The following is a 25,196-nucleotide window of genomic DNA, read 5'->3' as shown; positions in this document are numbered from 1 at the left end:
AACTGGAATTAAATTGTGATCTAAAATAACAACCCATGTAAATATATACTTCATGCTCAGAGGAAACTGGAGCAAACTATTGAGGAATGTGTATGAGGGTCTTAATTTATTTGTTGATTTCTTACATCTTTCTGGTTAATCACTTAACATTCCGCCACGCAGGCCCATGAGACAGCGGCCTGGTTATAAACGTTTGGGGGGAAGCCAATGGTGAGCTCAAACTCCTGAAAACATTATATGACATGTTGCTAAACAACATCATGGACAACTTATCTAAAGGACTAACGCCGGAATAAAGGACTAAACGCCAGACTAAAGGACTAAACGCCGGACTAAAGGGCTAAACGCCGGACTAAAGGATAAAATTTTTGAGTAGGCACAACAGGGAAACAGCATATATTAGTACCACCGAAAGGAAACTTAAACAATATATGTAATCATATCAATGTGCATGCATGTTTCATTTTTTTATTTGATTGGAGTTTTACGCAGTAATCAAAAATGTTTCACTTATACCACGGCGACAAGCATTATGATTGGAGGAAACCGGGCAGAGCTCGGTGAAACTCACGACCATACAGAGAGGGATCCAGAATGGGCTGGAACTCCTTGCAATCGCAGCGGTGAGGGGCTCCTTGTTTATTGATATACTAACACGCTAACTACTAGATGTCACTTTCACAAAATTTCGTGAGTCATATTTGTTGTAATTTGTCGTAAAAGACATTGTCTCGGTCATTGTCTCGGCAACATTATTTACGAGAAAAGTTACGAACAATTGATTGACGAAGTTTTATGAAAGTGGGCCTAGATCCTCAATGTGCAGGTAATTTCAAACCCTGATACAGTTGTGGTGTACAATATGTTCATCCACACCAAAATTAAGTGTTAAGTTTGTGAATATAAAATGAAACACAATTCTATTAGATCTAATGGTGTATATGCGCTTCATCATAAACTCGATGTTCAGTGACTGAACAAATATATATATATCATAGTAAATATATGCAATGCTTAAGTATTATTGTGGTGGATATTTTAAACAGACATCGGTGGTCCAATAAACGTGTCTTTTAGCTTATTATGTGTTACAAGCCGATAAACATGTAGTGTTTACTATCTAAACATGTCGCATGGTTACTATACACATGTAACAAATGCAGGTCATTAATTAATAACCATAGTGCCTACGAATAAATACTGACATGCATCTATTAAGTGTAACACAAACGTGTAACAGAAGGGTTTCCATCAGCGAAACACTGGCCCTCAATACCTCAGTTTTTAAAGCGTCCTCTTCGGGGGCGGGAGATCCAGGGCCAGTCCTGGGTCGGGTCACACCTAAGACTTTAAAAGAGGAAGTTGTAACTTCCTCGCCTGTCGCCCAGCATTAAGGGGATAGTGCAACGACTGCTTGACCCGTATCAGTATAATGGCTCGGGTGAGGCGGCTTACTTGCTTTCGGTAAGTCGTTTCAGTAAAGCAGCACTAGATAAAAGAGCGGTGAAAAGCCATCCTGCAACAAGGAGGCACATTACATGCACTCTAAAGACTCCTTCGTCGTCATATGACTGAAAATATTAAACCTCAAGCGTTCACTCGCCCCATCAGCGAAACCGGAAACTGTAACATCGCAATAATGTCCGCGCGAAAAAATAACTTACTTAAAGTTTATCTGACGCAATTTTAAAATAAAACCAGGAAGGCGACATTGTGATGGAGACAGAAAAATATATGTGTTGTTTTAATTATACATAACTTGAACACTTTAATTATCAAAATTTTAAAGCAGTGTTATATGTATGATAAATAATGACCTGATGACCTAATTATACCTGATAACGTCATTAAAGGATGAATAATTAATAAGTTTCCCCTCATCGAAACCAAGCTCTGTTCATTCTCAAATTAAAACACAATATAAAATTGTACAATAACCGAGTTCTTCAAATTACTCATAAAATGTACCAGTGCATAGATCATCATTATCAACTAATTTATTTTTATTATGTTGCAGTCTTGTGTCATTTTCGTCCTGTTGATTTTCGCAAGCGCTTCGCTTTCAACAGATGCCACAAGTTTTCGGACAGTGCGTATACATGGGTCCGGGCGTCATCGAGCAGTAACCATAGTTGCCCCAGATCGAGCACATCGAGTTAGTGTCCACACATCCGTCTGTCAATAACGTATACAATAAAAGGCATGAAGGCATTTTAAGTAGCTATGAATCATACAGTGTACATTACATACATCCAACATGTACATTCTGGCAAATTCACCAGAAATAGACAGTTTTAATATATGGAAATTCTGTCTGGTTCCCTGCAACCCTAATGTCGGGGACCGTTGTATATAAGTGAAATATACTTGAATACGGAGTAAAACACCGGTGGAATGAATAGATAAACAAATAAATGGTGATAAATAAATCCTGTTTCCCTAATGTTCTAAGACTTTATTTGGACCCGTCGACGACTTGCACATTGGTACATAAACGAATTCTGTATTAATAATATAAACACATGGATTTTTTTCACTTTATTTATTTATATTTTTATTTGATTGGTGTACTCAAGAATATTTCATTTATACGACGGTGGCCACCATTAGGGCGGGAGAAAACAGGGTTTTCAAACAGTTGGATGAGCCGTCTGTCGACAAATGCCATTAGTATATACAATGACTTGCATCGTATGTTGAGGATTGGACCTTCCATTGGGATTACAACATTAAAGCATTAAAGCATTAAAACACGAAAGTGTTTCCTTGAAAGCTGATTCGCTAAAACTCCGGCACCACACTTTAACATGCATCATATCGACGACAACAGATATGGCACAAACACAAGTACAATATACTGAGGCAAGGCGTGAGACCTCACTTGCAGTACACAGTATACTGACCTCTGGTCCATCTGTAATTTGTCGATCCCATATTAAGACGAGTTTTATCAAAACTGACAATATAAAAGTTAGGAGTGGCTGGTCTTTGGATCAGAAATGTGGCGACGGAGTTGAGATTTGCACTTACCTCGACATTTGTTACAGGCTTTCCTACAAGAGCGCAGCATTAAGCCGGGGTTTATCTGGCAATATCCACCACGTGCCCATGTATCACAATCGGGATTATTGTCCACACATTCACCTGGTCAATAAGATAGGGGACTAAGACAGATAAGAGCTACAAACAACGTTCATGTTTTCATGCAATGCCTTGGTAGCGCTCGGAAATCTAGTCCTATAGTCAAATATGTAAGCTCGCGGTGCGGCCCTGACGAATTAAAACAAAGATATATTGACAAGAGTTGCAATCATAAATGTCGATGTTTCCAAGCAATCCCTGGGTAACGCTTGACAATTCAGTCCTATTGTAATAAAATATGATTGCCAAGACGCTGCCCTGATAAATTTTAAGGGCATAGAAAAGAGCTATATTCATGAACGTTGACGTTTCTAGGCCATCCCGTCGTAACAATTCAGTCGTATTATAGTCAAATATGTGGGATCAAGGCAGTGCCCTGATGAATTTAAAAGAAGATATAGTCAAGAACTGCAATCTTAAACGTTACTGTTTTCAAGCAATCCTTTCGTAACGCTTGGCAATTCAGTCCTATTATAGTAAAAAAAAGTGGGTTCAAGGCAGTGCCCTGATGAATTTAAAAGAAGATATAGACAAGAGCTGCAATCTTGAACGTTGCTGTTTTCAAGCAATCCTTTCGTAACGCTTGGCAATTCAGTCCTATTATAGTAAAAAAAAAAGTGGGTTCAAGGCAGTGCCCTGATGAATTTAAAAGACGATGTAGACAAGAGATGCAATCTTGAACGTTGCTATTTGGAAGGAATGCCTTCGTAACGCTTAGCAATTCAGTATTTTTATAGTAACATATGTAGGTTCAAGACGCTGCACTGGTGAATTTAAAAGAGGATATAGATAAGAGCTACAATCATGAACGTTGATGTTTTCGAGCAATCCCTTCGTAACGCTTGGCAATTCAGTCCTTTTAGAGCAAAATATGTAGACAAAAGATGAAGAGCTGCCCTGATGAAGAGCTACAATTATGAAGGTGATTTTTAGATTTTTAAGATTTTTATCAATGTGTAAGAAAGGTTTGGCAATTCTTTGTAGTTTGTAGTAAATACTCCAAGTTCAAGACACTGTCCTGGTGAATTTAAAGGGCTTTACAGGATGCTTCATCTGTTCTGGATCTATATTTGTACAAAGACCAAGACGGTTTCCTCTCTCGCAGACTGTACAAGAGGGAAAGTTTCAAATGCGACATTGTAAATCATCCTTCTTTGTACAGCAATATATCGAAGGTTCCTGCATATTGTATGTACATTTCTGTCCTTACAGCATTTGGTAGATCCTGCGTGTTGTCTGATGATTTCAATGTACGTCCAAAGTAATTACTGCACAAATTAGTGTGTCAAGGTTATTCCATCAAACGCCTTCACTCCAAGTTTCTTAAGTTTTACAATGAGTATAATTCTCTTGTAAGTAAATATGAACAGAGCGTCCAGATTCTCTGGAGCTTTGCTTCATGACTGTGTCTAACTTCGCTTAATCCGGGGCTAGGGACTGTATATTTATCGCCTTAAATCAAATCACAGCTTTGGATTTATGAACAGTTGCAATCAAAGCTCAACTGAGATACATATTTTATTATCGACAACTTATATTCTAGCATGGTACACGATTTGAATACTGATTTCAATCAGTAGCCAGCCACATACCATGCCTCTTTCCTTCATCACTGAAAACTGTTGACTGCTTCTCTTTGTATTATCCCGTCCTATTTTTGAACTTTATATTCTTTCTTAAATGGTTCTTTGGTAGTTTGCGTTAAGTGTCGTTTTGGGAATTGGCCTTGCGATTATTGGCCCGGAATGTCCTTTTGGTTGACGGCTGGTATCTAAATATTTCGACACATAGATTACAAGTATGGAGTTAAAAGACTCTGATAAATACGTTTTTTACAACGAAAACATTGCAAAAGATGATTATTATAATTGGAATTGTCGTCATTTCACTGAAATTATCTGTTTCATCCCGTTATGTTTTACCTGCTGTTAGAGACTCGCTCTCGACCCTACAGAAACCACATGACTTGCGGCAGTTGATTGACATCCAACCGACGTTGATTTGACAATGCCCTATCGCTGCCCATCTCTTACAGCTGGCCTCTTGGTACTTATCTATGCATGGCTCTACAAAAGCAATTAAATTAGATCAGATTGGTCAACAGAATAATCAGATTTGTCAAGCAAGTTGAATTTACCGATAAAATGATGAGATTTCAACAAATTTATCAATTTTTTTTTAATAAAATGATTATTTTTGTCAATAAGATCATATCTCATGTTCACTAAGTTCTGTCATATATACACTTGTCAATGTAAATGTTTTGTCAAATATAACTTTTGATTTTGTTCGCTGAATTAATAGACCAACCAATGGGAGTTTATATTACCGTTTTCGTAGAGTTACAAGATATCCGCGTGTTTATTCACTGTGTACAATCAGTTTTTATTTTTTATTTTATTTTTTTTTTTTTAATTAAAAAGTTTTTATTTTAATTCATTTTGTACATTCAGTGTAGAGACATGAGATACCCTTGTTTATTTAAATTCATTGTGTACAGTGAGTCCAGGTATCATAACACCAGACTTATGGTAAGGTGTGTGGAGAATTTTAGATCGTTCCGTAAAGATCGATTTCAAACTAGTCAGCAGCATTGGTCGTGTGCTAAGATAATATAAAATACAGCTGAGGTCTATGTCTTTTAGTTGTGGCAAGAAGCTCTACATGTATGTAGGTCGTTTTGTACAATGTTTGACTCTTTACATGCGCATTCACTTAACAAGAACTTGAAGGAGGAGATATGACTAAACCAAATGTATATGCATCGCGATGATGTATCTCACAGGAAAGTTTAAAAAGCATAAGTCCTTATTTTTGTGTATTTTTTCAAAGTAGACAAAATCAAGCACAATGAGACAATTGAATGTGCCGCCGTTGTTGTGAGGTTTATCCGACCCAAGGCGAGTTATTTCTGTAACCCGAAGACGTGTCTCTTTTCACATTCGTCACCCGATCCATTTTTTGCCTTCTCACTATATGTGCATGGGGTAGGACACCACATCGTGTTTCCGAACACCCGCTTTGGGGGCGGTAGATCCAAGATCAATCCTGGGTCGAGTCACACCCAAGATTTTAAAAGAGGAAGTTGTAACTTCCCCGCTTGGCGTTCAGCGTGAATGGGATAGTGGCTTGGGCGGGGCAGCTTATTTGTAAGTCGTCTCAGTGAGGCAACACCAGATAAAAGAGCTGTTGCAGTATGGCTTAAAAGAAAGCCATACTGCAACAGGGAGGCACATAACATACACCCTAATGACGCCTTCGTCGTCATACGACTGAAAAAATTTTTTAAGTACAACCTTAAACCCAAAAGCACTCACTTGCTCGTGTTTCCGGTTGGTCTAACATGAATGGTGCATGCCATGGCCACGTAAACATTCGTTATTTAACGTTGAGTTACCCAGCAAGTCAGAAAAAATGTATGTGACCGTACAGGCCTGTTTTCACCCTCTTCTGAGATGACTCGGGTTGTATTATTTGTCGTCTTTTCTTCCATATGACACGCAGACGCCATCGATTTTTATGGCATGTCAGAGTTACTGCGAATTTACACTGCGATTTAATTAAACCTAGATGTTAAACACATAGATATGTGCTGCAACAGTGATGTTGCTTACTTATTTCTTACCGACATACTCTGCCGTGGTGCTCGTTTGCCGAATTACACTGTATTGTTCGGATGTCCTTGCGTTGCTATCGCTCTCTTTGGCCTTGTACGGTATTGGAGTTGTCTCCCCTTTGCCAGGCTTGCAGTGTCCACATGAAAGTTTGCAGAACTTCCTCATCCATGATGGTCGTTTTTCACACTCAGACAGTTCGGTTTTCCATTTCTCACAGTCATAGTCGGCATAGAGGTTCTTGCAGCCACCTGTAAATGTGACAGTTAAAGTTAAGTCTATCACATATAAAAAGATTTGAATAATTTATTTATTTAATTATTTATTTCATTGGAGTTTTACTTATGTGTCTTACTGTTGTGTCAGCAATTTTACGGAAATTCTTTTCATTGGTTGACCTTAAGCTAGAGACCAATCCTGTAGATTTTGTTGCCGATCGGGAGTTTCTGTCAACAATTTTTCAGGAATGTCAGAAAAGACAGAAACGCAGAGTAGTATTCCTTCGCCTCACATATTGCTGTAGTGCAAGTTTGCGCTCTCGAAGTGCTTTCTAGCTTGATTTATTGACTTTATATAAGCTAAATGCAATACTCGAAATATTTTCACTTTTTCGGTCAGCGGGAAAAGAAGTGCACAGATTGCTTCGTCGGATATCCCACTTTATAAGTGACCTGACTTAAATCTAGTGAGATCTGGGGCCGTTTTCATAAAGCTTATTTGTTGTTAAGTTGCCCTGAGCTAAGTGCACTTTATATCTCTGCAACACAGCTTACTTAGCTAAGTGAACTTCATGACACCGGTCTCTGGACTAGAATGTACATGCATGTATTTATGCTTCCGATTTAATCATTTGTCAGTCATATGACGAAGAGGAGTTATTAGATGTGTGTACACACACTGAGTTCATGCCGATCGACAAATTGCTGCCACCACTGAGGTATCATGCCGAAGACACCAAAAATTACATCCCACCTAGTCACATTATACTGACACCGGAGCAACCAGTCATGTACCCTCCCTCTAACCTCTCAGTGCTGAGCACCACCTATAGATTAAAAACATATCTAAGGTGTCCATTATCACACTGTTGTCGCTGTTCAAATTGTACTCTCTGTACTGTGAGTTTTAATATCGTCCATCTTTAACCCACCGTCTTCACATCGGCCACATGTCTTGCGACAGTTGTAGGTCATCCATCGGTCATTGTCCTCACACTCTCCTCTTTTCTTCCACTGCATACACTTGGAGCTACCACTCTTATCTAAGCAAGAAACTGAATGGAGAAGAATAATCTAAATAATTAACTGATTAGTAAACAGTATAGCACGGGAACTCGGTTTCCCAAATCATGTACCATACTAGCGTATACGTTTATGTATAATAAAGTAAGTATTGCAGCTGCGCTTTGTTTGCAACTGTTCATATATCTGTCACAAGTAGATGTTGATGTTTCCCCCTACTCTTGTTGCTTTTTCATATCACTCTGTCATCACTCCATTCTGACCATTCATCCCTCACCAATGTTAATAGGGTTGACTAATGTTCACTAAAACATCCAGTTTCGCGCCGTAGTACATGAAGTTTTTAGGTACTGGAGGCAACGGTTTTGTTCCAGGTTAAATGAAGGGTGTTTATATGCATTTTTTCGCACCCACTGGACTTGTGTAGGATATGTTGCTCATTGGATATGTTGATTTCAGTTTTAGCTAGAGTATTTAAGCTCAGCCCTGCGCGATGTTCAGTGTTGAAACCCAGTTGTTAACATAGATGCATAAGTTTGGTTCAAAGACCAAAACCCATTTGGAATAAAGCGTTACATGTCACCAGCCAGTCGTCACAAGTTATCTCCAGCATAAGTGATTTAACTAATTCACATGACATATCCAGTGCGTTGATTTAATTCAACAGGATGGATATATTGCCCTATCTTCGGGTTAAGCGGAACTGGACACAACCCAGAAGCAGAATGCTAGACATTCCGTAATTGTTTAAATGATAATTTTATTTATAGTAAAACTTAACCAACTTAGAGTTAAGGCGTCTGATGGAATAACCTTGACACACTAGTCTTAGACACCATATACGGGACCCTTCGGTATATTGTTGTGTAAGTAAAGATGATTTACAATGTCAAAATTTACCTTTGTCGTAAAGTCTGCGAGAGAGTTTTGGTCTTTGTTCAAATCCAAATCCAGAGTTCGATTTCAAAACTCCCCTCTGGTCTTGTATAAAACCACTTACCGTTGGCGACGTCCCAATCCCTCCTTTCAAAGGAAATGCGGTCGTCCGGTCTACAGGCCCGGCAAGCCTTACGACAGTTTTCCATCATCCAAATTCTGTTTATTTGGCACTCGCCTTCCACTGCCCACAATTTACACTCGCCGTCGTCCAGATGATCGTTGATGCAATTCCCTGTGGAACAAAACCAAAAATACTATGCAGTTTATAGCGGACAGAAGTTAGCACCAGATTCGTTTTTCGTTATTCGAATGTAGTACTAGCGCCACATACGTTGTTTGAATCTCCAGTAACACTCAAGCAATATAGAAATTAACAAGGCATTCGTTCTTCCTTATTCCATTTATTTCTTTATTTGATTGGTGATTTACGACGTACTCAAAAATATTTCATTTATTCGAGGGCGGCAAGAATCGAGGGCGGCAAGAATTATGGTGGGAGGAAACCGGACAATGCCGGAAGAAACCCATGACCATTCGCAGTCTTTATTTGATACGATATTCAATATTTCGATCTTAAATGACGTGCTGATAGTATAGAAATTAGTATCGGTTTGTCACCACAGGCCACCTGCCTTCATATCTCCAGTAACGTCGTGTATACAGAAGCGTACCATCACTTTATTTTGAAGGTGAAAAAAAGCTTACTCGAAGCTTGCGCCTCGACAGTTATTCGTTATTCGGTTAGTGAATCCCGTGCCACCCCGACTGTAAGAATTTTGTACAAATAGGGGTGGTATGGAATTTTTCGTTGTTCAGCTCTTCAGCGGACATGTTGGACTCAGATATGGCGGCAGCGCGTTTTTCGTTATTCTACAATAAAAATCTTTACGCGCTTAGCACGATATTCGAGCTGGCACTGGAGAACAGAATACCAAGAAACGTCCTTGCACAAAAATTCGAGGAACATCCGAATAACGCGCTAGCGCCATATTTGAGACAGCCTATTACTGAATGCAGGAGTTCAAATGGTGAACACGGTACTAAATTCTGTAGGATTAACAGGTCATTTGAGATCTGAATGTTTAATCTAGTGCTAGCATTAACTTCTATGTTGACAGCATGTTATTTATTTATTTTATTGTTTTTTTACGCCGTACTCAAGAATATTTCATTTATACGACGGCGGCCAGCATTATGGTGGTTGGAAACCGGGCACAGCCCGGGGGAAACCCACAACCATCCGCAGGTTGCTGACGGACCTTCCCACGTACGGCAGAGAGGAAGCCAGCATGAGCTGAACTTGAACTCACAGCGACCGCATTGGTGAGAGACTCCTGGGCCACTAGCGCGCTAACCAACTGAGCCACGGAGGCCCCCAGCACGTTATTCGAGAATCGAATAACGCGCTAGCCCCATATTCGAGCTAGCATTTTACTTAAAGATTCCAATAACGAATATCATGGCAGCAACAATGTCTTCTATATGACCCAACCTGGGTTTATTGATACTTTGTATGCTAGATGCCGTTCCAGTATGGTAAACAGAGTGAATATGAATTGCTTAACATCATGCCTGTATTAGATCAGTCATACTGTGGAAAATTTCGTAACAGTATTCTGACATCAGGAAAAAATCGTTTATTTTACGCTCTTTCTGGTTTTCCGTGTCACTTTGATTGTCATTTATGCAACCAAGAATGTTTACTACAAATCGTTTCATTATAAACACAGCACATTAATTTAAAATAAAAATACAGTCCTTTTTCCTCAACGTTGCCTATATATACAGTGCCCCCCCACCCCCAAAAAAAAAACTTGTTTGATATCTCCTGTGATATGTGCCAGATCTCACTGAAATTCTGCACACACTATTCCAGTAATCCGGCGGACGTCGGACGTGATATATCAAGGATTAATGTGCAGGTGCAGTAGTGCGCTAAAGGACATGCGCAAACTGAAAATCGGTCGATCATGTGTAGCCGCCACGAGATTGTACCACATTTTGACAACGCACTCGCATTGTGTTGATGAGTCGTGCGATCCGACGTTGCAGGATTGCTAACCACTCTTCCTGAAGGTGGCGTCCTCAAATCGTCAAGAGTGGACTCCATCCCAACTCGACGATAGACTGATTGTTTCAACTGATCCCAAAGATGTTCGATGGGGTTGAGATCCGGAGAAAACGCGGGCCACTGGATCCGGTCAATGCCTCAGAACGGAAGAACGGCTGCGTAGGGCAGAACATGCGGTCTGAGAACTTGAGCAACGTAGCCAGCAGCGTTCAAGTTTCCCTCAATAGGAACCAGATCGGTCTTGCCTGTCAAACTGATGCCTGCCACCACAAAAGGCGTTACTGGCTGTACGCAGCACTCTGCATACAGTTCACCCTGCCGATGCCACACATGTCGGAGACACTCACGCGTTTCGTCGATGAAAAGAACGTTGCCCCATTGCCGTCTAGTCCATCGAACGTGATTTGCCGCTCACTGCAGACATGCTATCTTATGACGGCGGAGAAACAAAGCTTTCTTTACCAGCCGCCTGGGATGTACTCCGAAGGCTTTGGACGTCTCCTGATTGTTTGGGCACTCAACCGTCTCGCTTCGACACCAGCAACCTTTGTTGCTGAAATTCAAATGAATGTTAAGTGACATGACGAGAGAGTTGAATCCGTGCCGAAAATGGCATTGTTTTTTTGTGTGTGGCACACTCAGACCCTTATACCTGATGACGTTCTGTCCTTAGTGCGACGTTTACGATTCGCCAATCTTCTCTTTGAGTGGTTGCCATGGGCCTTCTACTTCTTGGTAGGTCCTTGACATCTCCTGATCCGAGAAACTTCGCTGGCAATTTCCGAATGGCGTTTTGTGCTCGCCTCATTCGACGTGCAACCTGTTTTACAGGGATGTTAGCCTCCAAAAGGCTAATTGCAATCGCCCTGCCCGTATTGCATAATCGAGTCATGAAACGTGCAACATTGATTGTCCAAGACTTGTGGACAGTAATGTGGGCGATTCAGGTCCGAGAAACTTTTATTGACCATTTCAGACCTGATGCAGGTCATGTTTAACCGCATGAATTTCTTGTGGTGTGTGTCATGATCTTAATGCCCACTCGCAAGAATATTTCAGGACTGGTAACAGGAATTCTTTCAGGATAAAATCAAAATTTGGCGGTGAAAAATCTGGTTGAAACTTTTCAAAATCGATCGATTTTCAGTTTGCTCATGCCCTTTAGCGCACAACTGCACCTGCACCTTAATCCTTGATATATCACGTCCGCGGGATTACTGGGATGGTGTGTGCAAAATTTCATTGCGATCTGGTACATATCAAGGGAGATATCATACAACATTTTTTTTTTTTTGGGGGGGGGGCTTACTTTTGTTGCACTGTTTCATGTTTACATGTTATCATGTTTGTGAAACATTTCAGACAGTGTGAAAACAGAGGGACATCTAACTTATCCGTATATATATGACTTTTTAACAGTTAGCAGCAGTTGTGACATATAGCAGCCTACGTGCATCTATGCATCAAAACAGACATTCGTATACCAGCCGTTATCCAACAAGGATGTTTCGTTTCAATAATCGTAAGGCCAATTCCCAACACGACGTTTGATACAAACCACCAAAGAACCAAGAAAGTTTATAAAGTACGAAAATAGGAGGGAATCAAACAAAGACAAGCAGTCAACAGTTTTCAATGATGTAGGAAAGACGTACGGTATGTTCTGGGCGATCTAGTGAAATCAGTATTCAAACTGTGTACCATGCTAGAATATAAGTTGTCGACAATGAAATATGTATGTCGGTTGCGCTTTGGTTGCAGCTATATCGAACGTAGTGATCTGATTCAACACGAGGAATGTATACGTCCCATAGCCCTGAGTTAATCGGAATCAGACATAATCATGAAGCAGTCTGAAGAGCAAACAGGTCCAACTGCTAAAAAATACTAACCTCTATAGTTTTTCTGGTGGTCGCAAAGGAGACAACTTCGTTGACAATAGCGATTCATCCAATCGGTGTTCGTCAAACAATCTCCTCGCGCAGCCCATTCCCTGCATTTGACAACCGAAGCTAGGTCTTTACACAAGTCTGTGAAATTAGGCAAAAATACATCAAAGTAAGTGAGTACAGTTTAACACGTGTACTGGAAATGGTTTAGGAAATTGCTGGAAAAAGATGAAAGGTTTGACAGTTGAGGAGGCGAAATGCTGTGAAGAGAATCTATCAAATAAGTAAATAAATAAGTGAATCTTGAAGTCTTGTAGATGTGATACTCACTGCAACTTTGTTTTGGTACATATCTGGTGAAGTGCTCCTGGCACCCTGGTTTCCCCAGGGTGACCGCTTTCCCGTAAGAGATAATTTGTTGGGCACTGAGTAAGCCAATGGAGTAATAAAAATTGGTGAAGCTTTATCGAACAGACATTAATGTGGAGCTAATTTCTGTTTTAGGACATTCACCTTTATTTGTTTTATTTCATTAAACCAGCGTCTGAAATGGCTCCTGTCGCATTTAAATCATCAATTTCTCCTCATTTACCGAGTGGCTTGAGGTAAATTGACAAAAGTCCATATTTCACGGGTTATGCGTGATCATTTGCCAGCTATCACAAAGTCGTCGCTGCACGTCCGATTTTACTCTCTATGATGTAGCCATACTTCACGGGTTACACATGTGATCATTTTGCGGGCTATCACAATGTCGCTGCTCTGTTTTTACTTCCTCAGTTGTAATCTTTTATACTGGGCATTTGAGCTAATTTAAGGCGAAATCCATATTACATACTCTTTTACTACTTCGTTTCAAGCGCACGTATTAGGAAAAATGCAAGATCAAGTTATCTCCCCTGAAAATTTCACGCCTTACATTTCCTTACTCATTCTATAAAATTCAGCTATCCTACTCTAACAGATGGGTCACAATTAGAAAGAGTGTTACTTCAATACCATAGGGAAGGAATGTATCCTCCACACTACATCCTCTGATACCGTTAAGTTAAAAAACCTGAGGCCAGTTTTGTTGGAATTAACAAAAGAGTAAGAGAGTAAGGCCAGAGCGACGACGATAGTTGGCAAATGGTTATACGTAACCGGTTACATCCATCCTCTAGCCAATTTATATCTCAGGTAGGTTTTGTAGACCGTTCTTGAACGCTTAAATAGTAGCTGTTTGGTTCGGAGTAAACTGCATCGTGACAACTTGAACAAATACATGCTTCTTTTACCTTCTTCTGTGATGTTCCAATGGTGATTCCACACGCGAAGTGAAAGACCAACAGCTGCTAAAGACAGATCTGCGAAGCATCGATATATACTCCTATTGAAACCAATATTTAGCCGAAAATACCGTGACATAGGTAATAATCTATAAATCTCGAATGATTCGTGATTATAATCATTACTTTCTGATAGGACAAAGTTTTACAGTTTGTAAGAATGCTGCACATATGCCTTATACTGTCAAGTTTATTAACGAGAAAGTAATTTATCCCCTTACATCTATCAATCCAGAAAATGAAATAAACTGATGTATAAATACAAAGCAGATAGGATGCACGCATTTTTACGAGCAGTACCCACCATAGTGCCCGTCTACAAAAGGATTGACTTTTCCTACAGTATAAAGAAAGCACAATTATGAATACATACTGGGTTCTTTTTTCTCGACTTTGTCCGCCGTGCACATATGACAACTTTTCTGACAATGTGTTTTCATCCAGTCCCGATTGCGCTTACACTCTCCCTGATTGGCCCACACAAAACAACGCCAGTCGTTTCCTAAGCTGTTTACACACGGCTCGTCAGTATACATGGAAAACAAAACTCAAGTTGTTTCAACCTTTGTTGATATCTATTTATTTATTTATTATTTATTTGATTTACGTGAAATTCAAGACAATTTTACCAAATTATATTAAACTCTGTGGCATGAAGACCGACTGCAGCCTACTGAATGATGTGCTAAACAACCACCTAACAGATAATCCAAAATGATTATGTAGCGTAAGCTATAAAAGCGCGAAGCACTAGCTTCTGTTATCCAATTTATATGTCTCACAGCCTTCTGAACGCAATATTTCTGCGTCTGGACACATGACCGGTATAACAGCCACACTTTTATTGGATGGGGATAGCAATTTGGATGTCATAACAAATATTGAAATTTCTAGTTACATGTGATACAAACTCGCACATTTACTAATTTTATATCAACATCATTGCTGTCCGATGGGGTAAGCACGCCAGCAGGGTGCAATGACCCAGGAGGCTCCCATCAATACGGTCGCTCGCTTCCTCTCCGGCCATACGTGGGAAGGTCTGTCAGAAGCCTGCGGATGGTCGTCGGTTTTCCCCCAGACACCGCTCGGTTTCCTCCCACCATAATGCTGGCTGTCGTCGTATAAGTGGCAGACCCTCCTACGTACGGTCGGAGAGGAAGCCCTGTATGAGCTGAACTCGCAGCGCCCTTGGTTTTAATAATCGGCATTAAAACTGTGGTGGACAAATCAGTGATTAACTGTACACTTGACATTGGAAACGAAGGAAGTTCAAACTTTAATTAGGTAATTTGGAAGGCGATAATCTTCATAGTTATTAGGTATTCCAATTGTCATGGACCATGAGCCACCAGAATCTGGATTCGAGCATTCGACCTTATCACTCAAAATCAGTCGGATGCGTGTAGGACTAGGTTGTTAATTATTCGTACAGGTCATCGAGAGATTATATGCAATACACAATAATACAACAATCTTACCTCCATCTTTGGGGTCAGTAGATTTGGCTTTCTTGCCAACTTGACAATCGCTGGTACCATCCGGGCAAAGACACTGACAGGCGTCCGTCACAAACCCACCTCGGGAACACGTGATGTTTTTGGTACAGTTTGCACGGCACTTGTACAAGAGGTTGACGAGCTTGACGTCGCTGAACGATAACTCTTGTCGCCATACTTTACCCAGAGTTATCGAACTTGACTTGTTTTTCAGTTCCATTGTAACAGCGTGCCCGTCTTTGGAAAAAGCCTTATATTCAACGGAAAATGTTAAAACTTGACGAATAACAAGTGGGAAAGTATAATAATAGTAAACCAAACAACAAAGGGTGTGCCCACACACAACATAATTAATCTTCATTATTAAAATATTAAAGATTACAGACATATTTTTATAAATTAGGCCGCTTTTGATAATTTCCTTGACATTTAAGAATATATGTCAAGATCCACAGAATGATCCACAACTGGTGCATCAAATTGCTTTACGCAAAACTGACTTGGAAACGATAGGAACTAGATGATCGTTGAGGAGTTTTGGACACTGTCTTACCTTTTCGCCATAGTGCATAATAGATAAGGGATCGTAGCGTATTTTGAAGCGGCTCAATGAACCTTTGCTGTATTTTTGTAACCACAGTCTCCAAGACGGATTCGCATGCTCCAAACTGACGGACAAATATCGGTCTCGATTGGGAACTTGGTGCTCGTGTACCAGACCAAGCACGTGACCCAACATATGCAGGTAAATTGCTTTCTAAAACAAAAGAGTTATGAGGAATTCAAGCGATCTTATGCACATCACTTACCAACAAATATTTGTTAAATATAATGTTCAACAAATGTTTCAAACATAAAATCAGCAGACGATCTACATTATATAGTTTTCATTGATTGCAGATTTTAGGACAGTTTGCAATAATTCTCATGTCAGTTTCTGGAAAGTTTCCTCAACATTGTTCGTTAGATAATATGAAAACCTGTAGCTATGCACCAACATCCATAGCTGGACCAACTTCATTTCTTGATTATTGGGAAACACTATAGATGATGCCGAAAATTATTAACGAACTATGAGATATGCGCAAGACGTGTGAGAAGACAGGATGGGTGATTGTAGGGAGCGATATAGGATTACTGCTTGTCTTCACTACGTTTAAAGATATTGCTTTTCTTACCCAGCGACATGTTGGTCTTTCCAGATTCACAACCTGTTCCCCTCCTGCCATTCCAACGTCGGTGTAGCAGCTGTGGACGACAACAATAATGTATATCCTTAATTTTAATAAGATTTAAATTACTTTTGTACTTTTGTAACTTTATAATTATAAAACCAACTGCGACCTTAGCCAGGTAACATACTGTACAACCCTCCAGGATGAAAAATAAAGAGCGCTACCGGACATAAACAAACGATCTTTGTGCACAAAGGTTAGTCCTCCAAACTGATGCTAGGCGTCACGCAGACGTCATTTCCAATCAACTTGTAGGTGAAATGACACGCTTCCAAGAGTGAAAGCGAAATTATCGAAATATTCCAGACATGCACATCCAAGAGTATTCTAATAATCCCATTTTCGTTATTAGAAAACCAGGTATTATATTGATTATTCATTAAAAAATGTTAGTAATACATTCTTTGATTTCTTGGGTACGATATTTCATGTCTTTCTCATATAACACGTATTATATGAACATGCATATAAATATGGGGGTTTGTATATTGTTTGTAGGCAAAGTACCCGTCACCAGACTGGAACTTGACGTAATTCCGATCATCAGGCCCCGCTTGTCTAAACCTAATACACGTGTACTTTTCCCACTGTGTCAAGGAATGGTTTAACCAAAACATCTCACGGTCATCTGGAAAATGAGGTCACATTTTGAACATACAAAAATGGGCACTGATATTTAATATCTTAAGATAACATGATAATATAGCGAGCATAAAAGTAATATTTTAATATAACATTGTAATATAACCAGCGTAAAAGGATCCATTTCTTTAATGAACTGTCACATACATACATGCATTCGTGTCGTGTAATTTAAACCATTTATTTTCTGCTCTTTCCTTACCTGTCTACGAGGATCAATTTTAGTGTTTTACTCTACTAACAGAACAATCTGTTGTTTTCCTTGCCAGTCTAAACCGGAAGTCAGGATGGTATGATACTACCACCTACTTCACTGCGGCTTTAAGTCAGACAATTTGTTATATGTTTGACGAGCTGATTGCATCTCCTACACAAATAAACATGACCCCTAGTATGTCCGGCTAGACGATTTCCATTTTTTTTTTAATTTTTTCTCTAAAAAAAAATAATCTATGAAATTTAACAGAAAGTCTGTTGTCCGAGTGTAAATAAAGTATTCTTTTTTGTAGCCGATCATTGTTTCATTGCGGTAGATTATTTTGTAAAGTATAGCTCACATATATAAATTTCACTCAAAACTGTATTATAGACATTCCGCTAGCACATTATATTCTGAGTGTATACTATTCTATTTAATTCCACTTCCATAAACAGAGTACCCACCATAGTGCCCGTCCACAATAGAATAAGGAACGACAGCATTTGGCCATCTTAACGTGGCGTCCCGTAAACTCTTCCTCTTCTTACGCCTGGCACCTTGTAATCTGTGCTTCACATGAATAAGACATGTAGACATATTTATTTATTTATTTATTTATTTGATTAGTATTTACGCCATACTCAATAATATTTCACTTATACGACGGCGACCAGCATTATGGTGGGAGGGCGTAGATATCTTGGGTTTGCTTAACATTGCATTACATCATACAGCTCACTAAGTGGTTTATTCATCATGCTAATGTCTTTAGTATTTAGTTTTAATACAGTACGATCCTGGACTAAACTATCATTGCAATTATTCACTCTTCAAGATCATCAATTGATTTTAAAGCTTGGATCTATTACAGACTGAAGTAAACATCAATTTTATACCTGTGTGTGAACTAGGGCATTATATACAATATCGAGAGTGACCTACTCTGAACTGCGATGAGATAACATAAATCGTTTCCATTCGGCTGGCGGCCGGGTAAGACGGGCGTAACGTAGTGTTTACGTGATTTATGTGCGCATGGTGCTTCAAATCTTCAAGACCACAGTAATCAGTCAAAACAACACTTCAACTGAGCTGACTGAGATCACGCAAATATAATTAAGACGTACAGCATAGAGAGAGAAACCAGGACAGCGACGACAGTGTGATTGCTGGCAAATGGTCACACATGGAGGGTGAAATACAGTCTCTTGTTAATTTACCTCAGTCAGGGTTTTGTTCCAACTGTTCATGGATATGCAAATTACACGCCACCTAGCACCAAGGCTTAAGCAGAATTAGCTAAAAATAATGCAGTCATGTTAATTGCAATATACTAGACGTCACTGGCCTAGAATTACTCAAAATGTTGTGTTGTCACACAAAACCTCGCAAATCATTTTTCGGCATCATTTCAATCATTTACAGAATTCAGGAAAAGTCACTTTAAATTAAAGATCATGGTTTTTGTGGGAAGGAGAAATAATTATGCCAGAATTTTTCGTTTTTGGTAATTTTCATTTTTGGTTATACATGTATTTTCGTTCAATGGCCCTAAAGTTTTGGGAGATGCTGTCAACGGAGAACTTTCCGGCTTAGCAGGACAAGCTTAATGTCCCATTTTTGCCTCTTTCCCTCTCATACTGTTTTGACGATTTCACGATTCACATCATGACTCGGAATACTTAATTTCCGGACTGACCGGGGGGCCTTGCGAATACTATACGTTTAAACCGTTTTAACGCACCTCCCCCCACCCCACCTCACCCCCCATTCCACACACAAACAAGTGTTAGATTTTTTGAATTTATATTTTAGGACACATCCTGAACTTCATACTGAGAAATCAAAGCAATACGTTTCAGGTATCTTTCAATTAAATAAATAAATTTTACCTTGGTGACAGACCGTATAGCCTGAAAAAGCGTCTCCTTGGTAACATCATGTCAAGTTCTGATTGGATCTTGTTTCCCCGGAAGAGAATTCCAGCTGCATCTGATTCGATAAAAATGCATGTAAACATTCAGCAGTGGATGATAGATCTTAATTACTCGTGTTTAGTAACGAATAAATGAACTACATGTATTATATTTTAGGTGCACAATTAAGACAGGAAAACTCCGAGAAATGTTTGCATTTGAGGGGCACGTGTTAAGGGCGTATCATGTAAAATAAACAAAAAATAAAATACCAAAAACCCAAAATTATCTTTCATTGATATTGAAAAGATAGAATTATATAGAACATCTACTCGTTCAAATACGCACATCACTATGTACACTAAAAGTATGAAAGGACTATATTAACCTTACGACTTTTACACCGTCACTATACGCGTGTATCAAAGCGTAGAAAGCTTGCAACACATACCCACATTCCAAAACAAAATATGTCTACATTGCCCTGCTGTATCTCAGTACACAAATCTGGTGGATTTTGAAGCGAACTTTAAAAAAGGGCACGTAAAATTACGTTTCATTTCTGAATGTGGAATTTTTACAATATTCTTCTGGATACGACGTAAGGGCAAGAGAGTGACGTCCCTTTGTGACATGACGTCGTCATTTTACGCCACGGTGGGGCAATGTACAGAATATAGAAAACTAATGATAAATAATTAAGATTGATTTTCTGTATTATGTTATTTAGTGGGTTTTGGGCTCCCAATATTGCGAAAATAATGATGTTCTGTCGGTACTAAACACGAACAGTGCCATGCTAAGAGATAAGCAAGTAGCCCTGCCGTTGACGTCATTTTGCAGGGGAACATGACTCTGTTGTCTTAATGACGCTACTCGAAAACTGCGTAGTGGAATAAAAGAGTATTGCACTTATCGGCTTACTCCAGATTCCGCCCATGCTCTTTAATATGATTTCGTCTATGGTTCCGTTTGTGTACAATTCCTGGCCCCTTAGACCGTCAATGGTGGACCGGTCCCGTTGCATGGCGGGAGGAATCGGTTTCCGGTAAATGTCGTTCTTGTTAAAGGCCGTCACCATGGAGACATACCACATCAAACTCCCGCACTGAAACAAAATGCCGAACGGGGAATCTCACAATCTCATGATGGTGTGTATATTTTACTGCGCATAACAACTCGGGTCCAAGCTGGATTGATCCTTGTTCTCTTGCAAAATGTGACATGATATAACTAAAGACATATAGCATAGAGAAAAAAAAACAGAGCAGCAACGATTGTGTGTGAGCAAGTAAATGGTCACACGTGACCGATGTAGCACGGCCTCAAGTCCTCAAGAGTTAAGGTTTAGTCTTTCTGTTCTGCAGTGGTATAAGTGAAATATCCTTGAGTACGTTGTAAAATATCAATCATATAAACAGTCTAAGTACTCATGTAAATGCTTAAACAGTTCACATTAGTGCAGACCCCATATAACCATGGCTTTAGCACAATTAGGCTACCAAAAATGCAGTGATGTTAAAGGCAAATAAAACATTAAAGCGAAAAATATGTCAGATGAAATGCCATTAAAAACTGACTTAGAAAAAAGTTTCTTTTGAATTTTTCCAACCGACTAAAATGATTTTAAAACATCAGATTCTAGGGTGGTCTGTAGTGAACCAGAGGACGTCAGTGACGTCACATTCAAATTTTTTGCTTGAAGAGGCTCGCTTCAAGGCCTGACCGGTGAACGTATTCATAAATCTACATGTATGTGCATTTTATTGAAGAAATGTAACAGTATATGTGTGTTGAGTGGAAAAACCGTCAATGGTCCCAATATTTTCAGAAAAAAGTCACCGTAGAATTAAAACTTTCAAATGCATTTTACTAGGTAGAAAAAAATTTTAAAAATAAATCGAATTACTTTTATAGACAGTATTTAATGGTCAGTCATGTGGCTTACATTTCCCGCTAGTGTTATCATTGCCTTTAATTGTAATTTATTACACGTCGATCCTCAAGAATTACTCAAAATGCTGTTTTGTCATCACATTTATACGTCAACAGTTTCAATCTACAAAATGTTATCGCAAAGGTAGGAATGAAAAACACCTTGGTTTTATATTTATTCGATTCGATTTTATATTTATTCTTCGATTTATATTTTAGGCGGGAAATCTTTCTAATTATGAACTTACGTCATAGAAAAGACAGAGCGATTGTCTGCATATACATGCATACATAAATTACATACATACATATATACACGTTTGCAATTATTTTACCGGACTGTTGAAATCTTCTTTAGCTATGCAACTAAAGTTTGTACTATCCATGATAGTTTGTGTTGTACATATATGTGTCACGAAATCTGTGTAAGGTTCTGTCATGAAGGATATACAACCTCTATATACCCCTGTAAGCCAGAAACAAAAGCCTCACCTATTACTTTAACCATTCTAACAAATACTTCCCCATTTCTATGCATAACCTTCTTGCTCCCACGCGCCACATGGAGTTGGGCTTTCACTACAGGCTATTCAAAACAGATACGGGGTATTCCGTATAAACGCGGCCAAGCCATCAATACTCAGTGTCTTTAATTCGATAAACCGTTTAATAATAACACTGAGATATTTGATTACGCAAACCGTTCACGGACAAGCTATCGTGATATAATGTGAAATGTGACAAAACTGAATGTATATACAAACTAAAGTCCATATCATTTCTTTTTAGAAATGTCAACACGAGCGGGAATTCCCCTTCTTTTTTTATTTTGAAAAGTAGGCTTACATATGGGGTTTGATGGATATATCAGCATGTTCACATTTCCAGGTTGGTGGGTGTGAAGACCTTGCATAGGGTCCAGCGCCGTTTCCAGCCATATAATGAAACAAAACCTGACCTGATTGCTGCATGTGAGGCCAATATTGGCTATATGGTTAGTCAAAAAGCCCTGTGACTGCTAAACAAAATTATGTCAAAATCACACATTTGACACACACTATAGATGTAAGAAGATTCACGCGAGGCTTTTTCCGGTTGAGGCTCTTATGTTATGTATTGTGAACAAGGTCACGCATTGCTGCGTACAATGTGGTTGCCATAAGCTGGAAGATCTGCGTGATTGTGTTGGATTTGATCGACATGAGTTTGGATAATGTCCCCTTTGGTATCAACCTTTTGATAATAACATTGTTTTCAGGCGGTTTTAAAGACTAAAAAGAAAAGCATCCAGCGTGATTGTAGATAGTCATCGCGGGAGATAATGTTGTTGCAAGACACAAACTGGGTATTAAGAAAGAGAGAAATTTAGACATAATGTGTAATCATGAAACTTAGAGTTCAAAACTTAGAAGATTCTTACAGAAATTATCTCAACAATTTTACATTTTACTCTATTAATAGTTGAGCGGTGCTTATGCCACATGTGTGACGCACGTGCATTTATCACGTGACCATAAAAGTGCCGTCTGCAACGGGTGTACTTACCGCACATAGCACACAAGTCACCATGATGGGCATTGTCGGTAGTAGCAACAGTAGTAGTCGTGTAAAACAGGCAGACGAACAGTTGGGTCAGGCGAAATACAGCTCTGTCCGTCCACTTCGTGCTACAGACGTATCCATATTTCCTACGCAAACGGGAAAATGCTCAATGGTTCTAGAAGCAGTGTCGCTGCTAAGTGCTCGTATACTATACTCTGTTACAGTAGTGGGGTGTGCATACATGTGTATTAGAATCACTGCCAATGGCACAGGCGTGTTGTATTTGAGAAAACAAAGGGTAAATGTATAATTTAAGAACATAAATCTGGTGTCATATTTGTATAGAGGTCTTAGCGTTCAGTTTAGAGTACTGTAAATGTTTAACATAGTGGAATTTGGCTTTCAAGACCGGTGAAACATCCAGCCCCTGGAATAACTACTAAAAATGTAATTCTCCCTGAGATGGGAAAAGTAACCTTCCTCAAAGCCTAAAATAGACAAAGTCTGGCTTACGTGGAGAGTTCCAGCTCAGATCAGTACGTGTCAATCAGAATTGTATTCATTATAACTAATATTACCATATAGCTCTTTGTTTATTTTTACTCAGTGGTCCCTTACAGCTGAGTAACATTAAGGGCCTGTCCGTATATGTCTCTATCTGTTCATGCGCATATATTTACTGTGTCTGGCCATAAAAGGATATTCATGGAATTTAGCTGAGCTGATCATTGTGACTCGTACATATGTGTTTTGTCCTTTCCATGTCTATCCGTGCATTACTTTGCATATTAGTCAGTTTAATTTGCAGAACTACTAACATTGTGTAACGACTGTATCAAAGAGCGTAAAACCCCAAGCATACATACTATAGCAATGAACGTAAAACCCCAAACATACATACCGTATTAATGAGCGTAAAACCCCAAACATACATACCGTATCAATGAGCGTAAAACCCCAAGCATACATACTATATCAATGAGCATAAAACCCCAAGCATACATACTACATCACTAAGCGTTAAACTCCAAGTATACATACTATATCGATGAGCATAAAAACCCAAGCTTACATACATACTATATCAATGGGCGTAAAACGACAAGCATACATACTGTATCAATGAGCGTAAAATCCCAAGCATGCATACTATATCAATGAGAGTAAAACCCCAAGCATACATACTATATCAATGGGCGTAAAACCCCAAACATACATATTGTATCAATGAGCCTATTCAAAGGGAATTCAAGGCGTTTTACAAATCATTGTAAAACAATGTGATCATTGTGACTTGGACAGTCATACGCCTTTACTTATATATTTACCTTTATTTATATGAACAGCAGCTCATGAGCGCCTTTACTTATATATTTACCTATAGTTATATGGACAGCGGCTTATCAGCGCCTTTACTTATATATTTACCTATACTTATATGAACAGCAGTTCATCAGCGCCTTTACTTATATATTTACCTATACTTATATGAACAGCAGCTCATCAGCGCCTTTACTTACATGTTTATCTATACTTATATAAACAGCTGTTCATCAGCACCTTTACTTATATATTTAAATAGAATTATATGAACAGCAGCTGATCAGCGCATGTACTTACATATTTACCTATACTTATATGAACAGCTGTTCATCAGCACCTTTGCTTATATATTTACCTATACTTACATGAAAAGCAGCTCGTCAACCAGGGTATTTGCTTTATGTTATATGTATATACGACAATTAAACTCTGTCAAATTAAAGTCTTATCATGTATTCGACAGCTCCGGCCGTACCTAGGAAGGTCCATCGGCAACCTGCGGATGGTCGTGGGTTTCCTTGAGCTCTGTCCGGTTTCCTCCCATCATAATGCTGGCCGCCGTGAAATATTCTTGAGTACGCCGTAAAACACATAAATAAATAAACAAATATATTCGACAGCAGATGGCCGATAAATTGTGAATTCATTGACCGGCAATGGTATGCATATCTGTACTTTACAT

At 39.1% G+C, this 25,196-nt stretch overlaps 1 protein-coding gene across 1 annotated transcript; it reads right to left on the bottom strand.

Annotated features, from left to right (window-relative positions):
* Nucleotides 1-1,723: 1,723 nt before the first annotated feature.
* On the bottom strand, nucleotides 1,724-23,314 carry LOC135479834 (zinc metalloproteinase nas-32-like). The gene is made up of 17 exons (XM_064759739.1): nucleotides 23,195-23,314; nucleotides 20,639-20,822; nucleotides 19,691-19,790; nucleotides 18,263-18,363; nucleotides 17,465-17,585; nucleotides 16,901-16,970; nucleotides 16,276-16,479; nucleotides 15,694-15,972; nucleotides 14,597-14,744; nucleotides 14,173-14,241; nucleotides 12,899-13,036; nucleotides 8,997-9,167; nucleotides 7,906-8,028; nucleotides 6,767-7,006; nucleotides 5,064-5,207; nucleotides 3,031-3,144; nucleotides 1,724-2,175 (listed from the first exon to the last, which is right to left on the bottom strand). Exons 1-17 carry the CDS (start codon nucleotides 23,225-23,227, stop codon nucleotides 2,063-2,065), a joined length of 2,352 nt encoding a protein of 783 aa, XP_064615809.1. The 5' UTR covers nucleotides 23,228-23,314; the 3' UTR covers nucleotides 1,724-2,062.
* Nucleotides 23,315-25,196: the final 1,882 nt, after the last annotated feature.

This window comes from Liolophura sinensis, chromosome 12 (assembly GCF_032854445.1).
Source record: "Liolophura sinensis isolate JHLJ2023 chromosome 12, CUHK_Ljap_v2, whole genome shotgun sequence".
NCBI lineage: Eukaryota > Metazoa > Mollusca > Polyplacophora > Chitonida > Chitonidae > Liolophura > Liolophura sinensis.
The sequence above is the reverse complement of the archived record's forward strand: the minus strand, read 5'-3'. Positions and strand labels throughout refer to the sequence as shown.

Bases quoted from the DNA above. Each gene is read 5' to 3' on its own strand.
- LOC135479834 (XM_064759739.1), bottom strand. From the start codon at position 23,227: ATGCCCATCATGGTGACTTGTGTGCTATGTGCG. The intron at 20,823-23,194 runs GTAAGTACACCC...ATTTTGTTTCAG, and splicing joins TGACTTGTGTGCTATGTGCG to TGCGGGAGTTTGATGTGGTA. The intron at 14,242-14,596 runs GTATGTATTCAT...GATGCTTCGCAG, and splicing joins AGTCGAGAAAAAAGAACCCA to ATCTGTCTTTAGCAGCTGTT.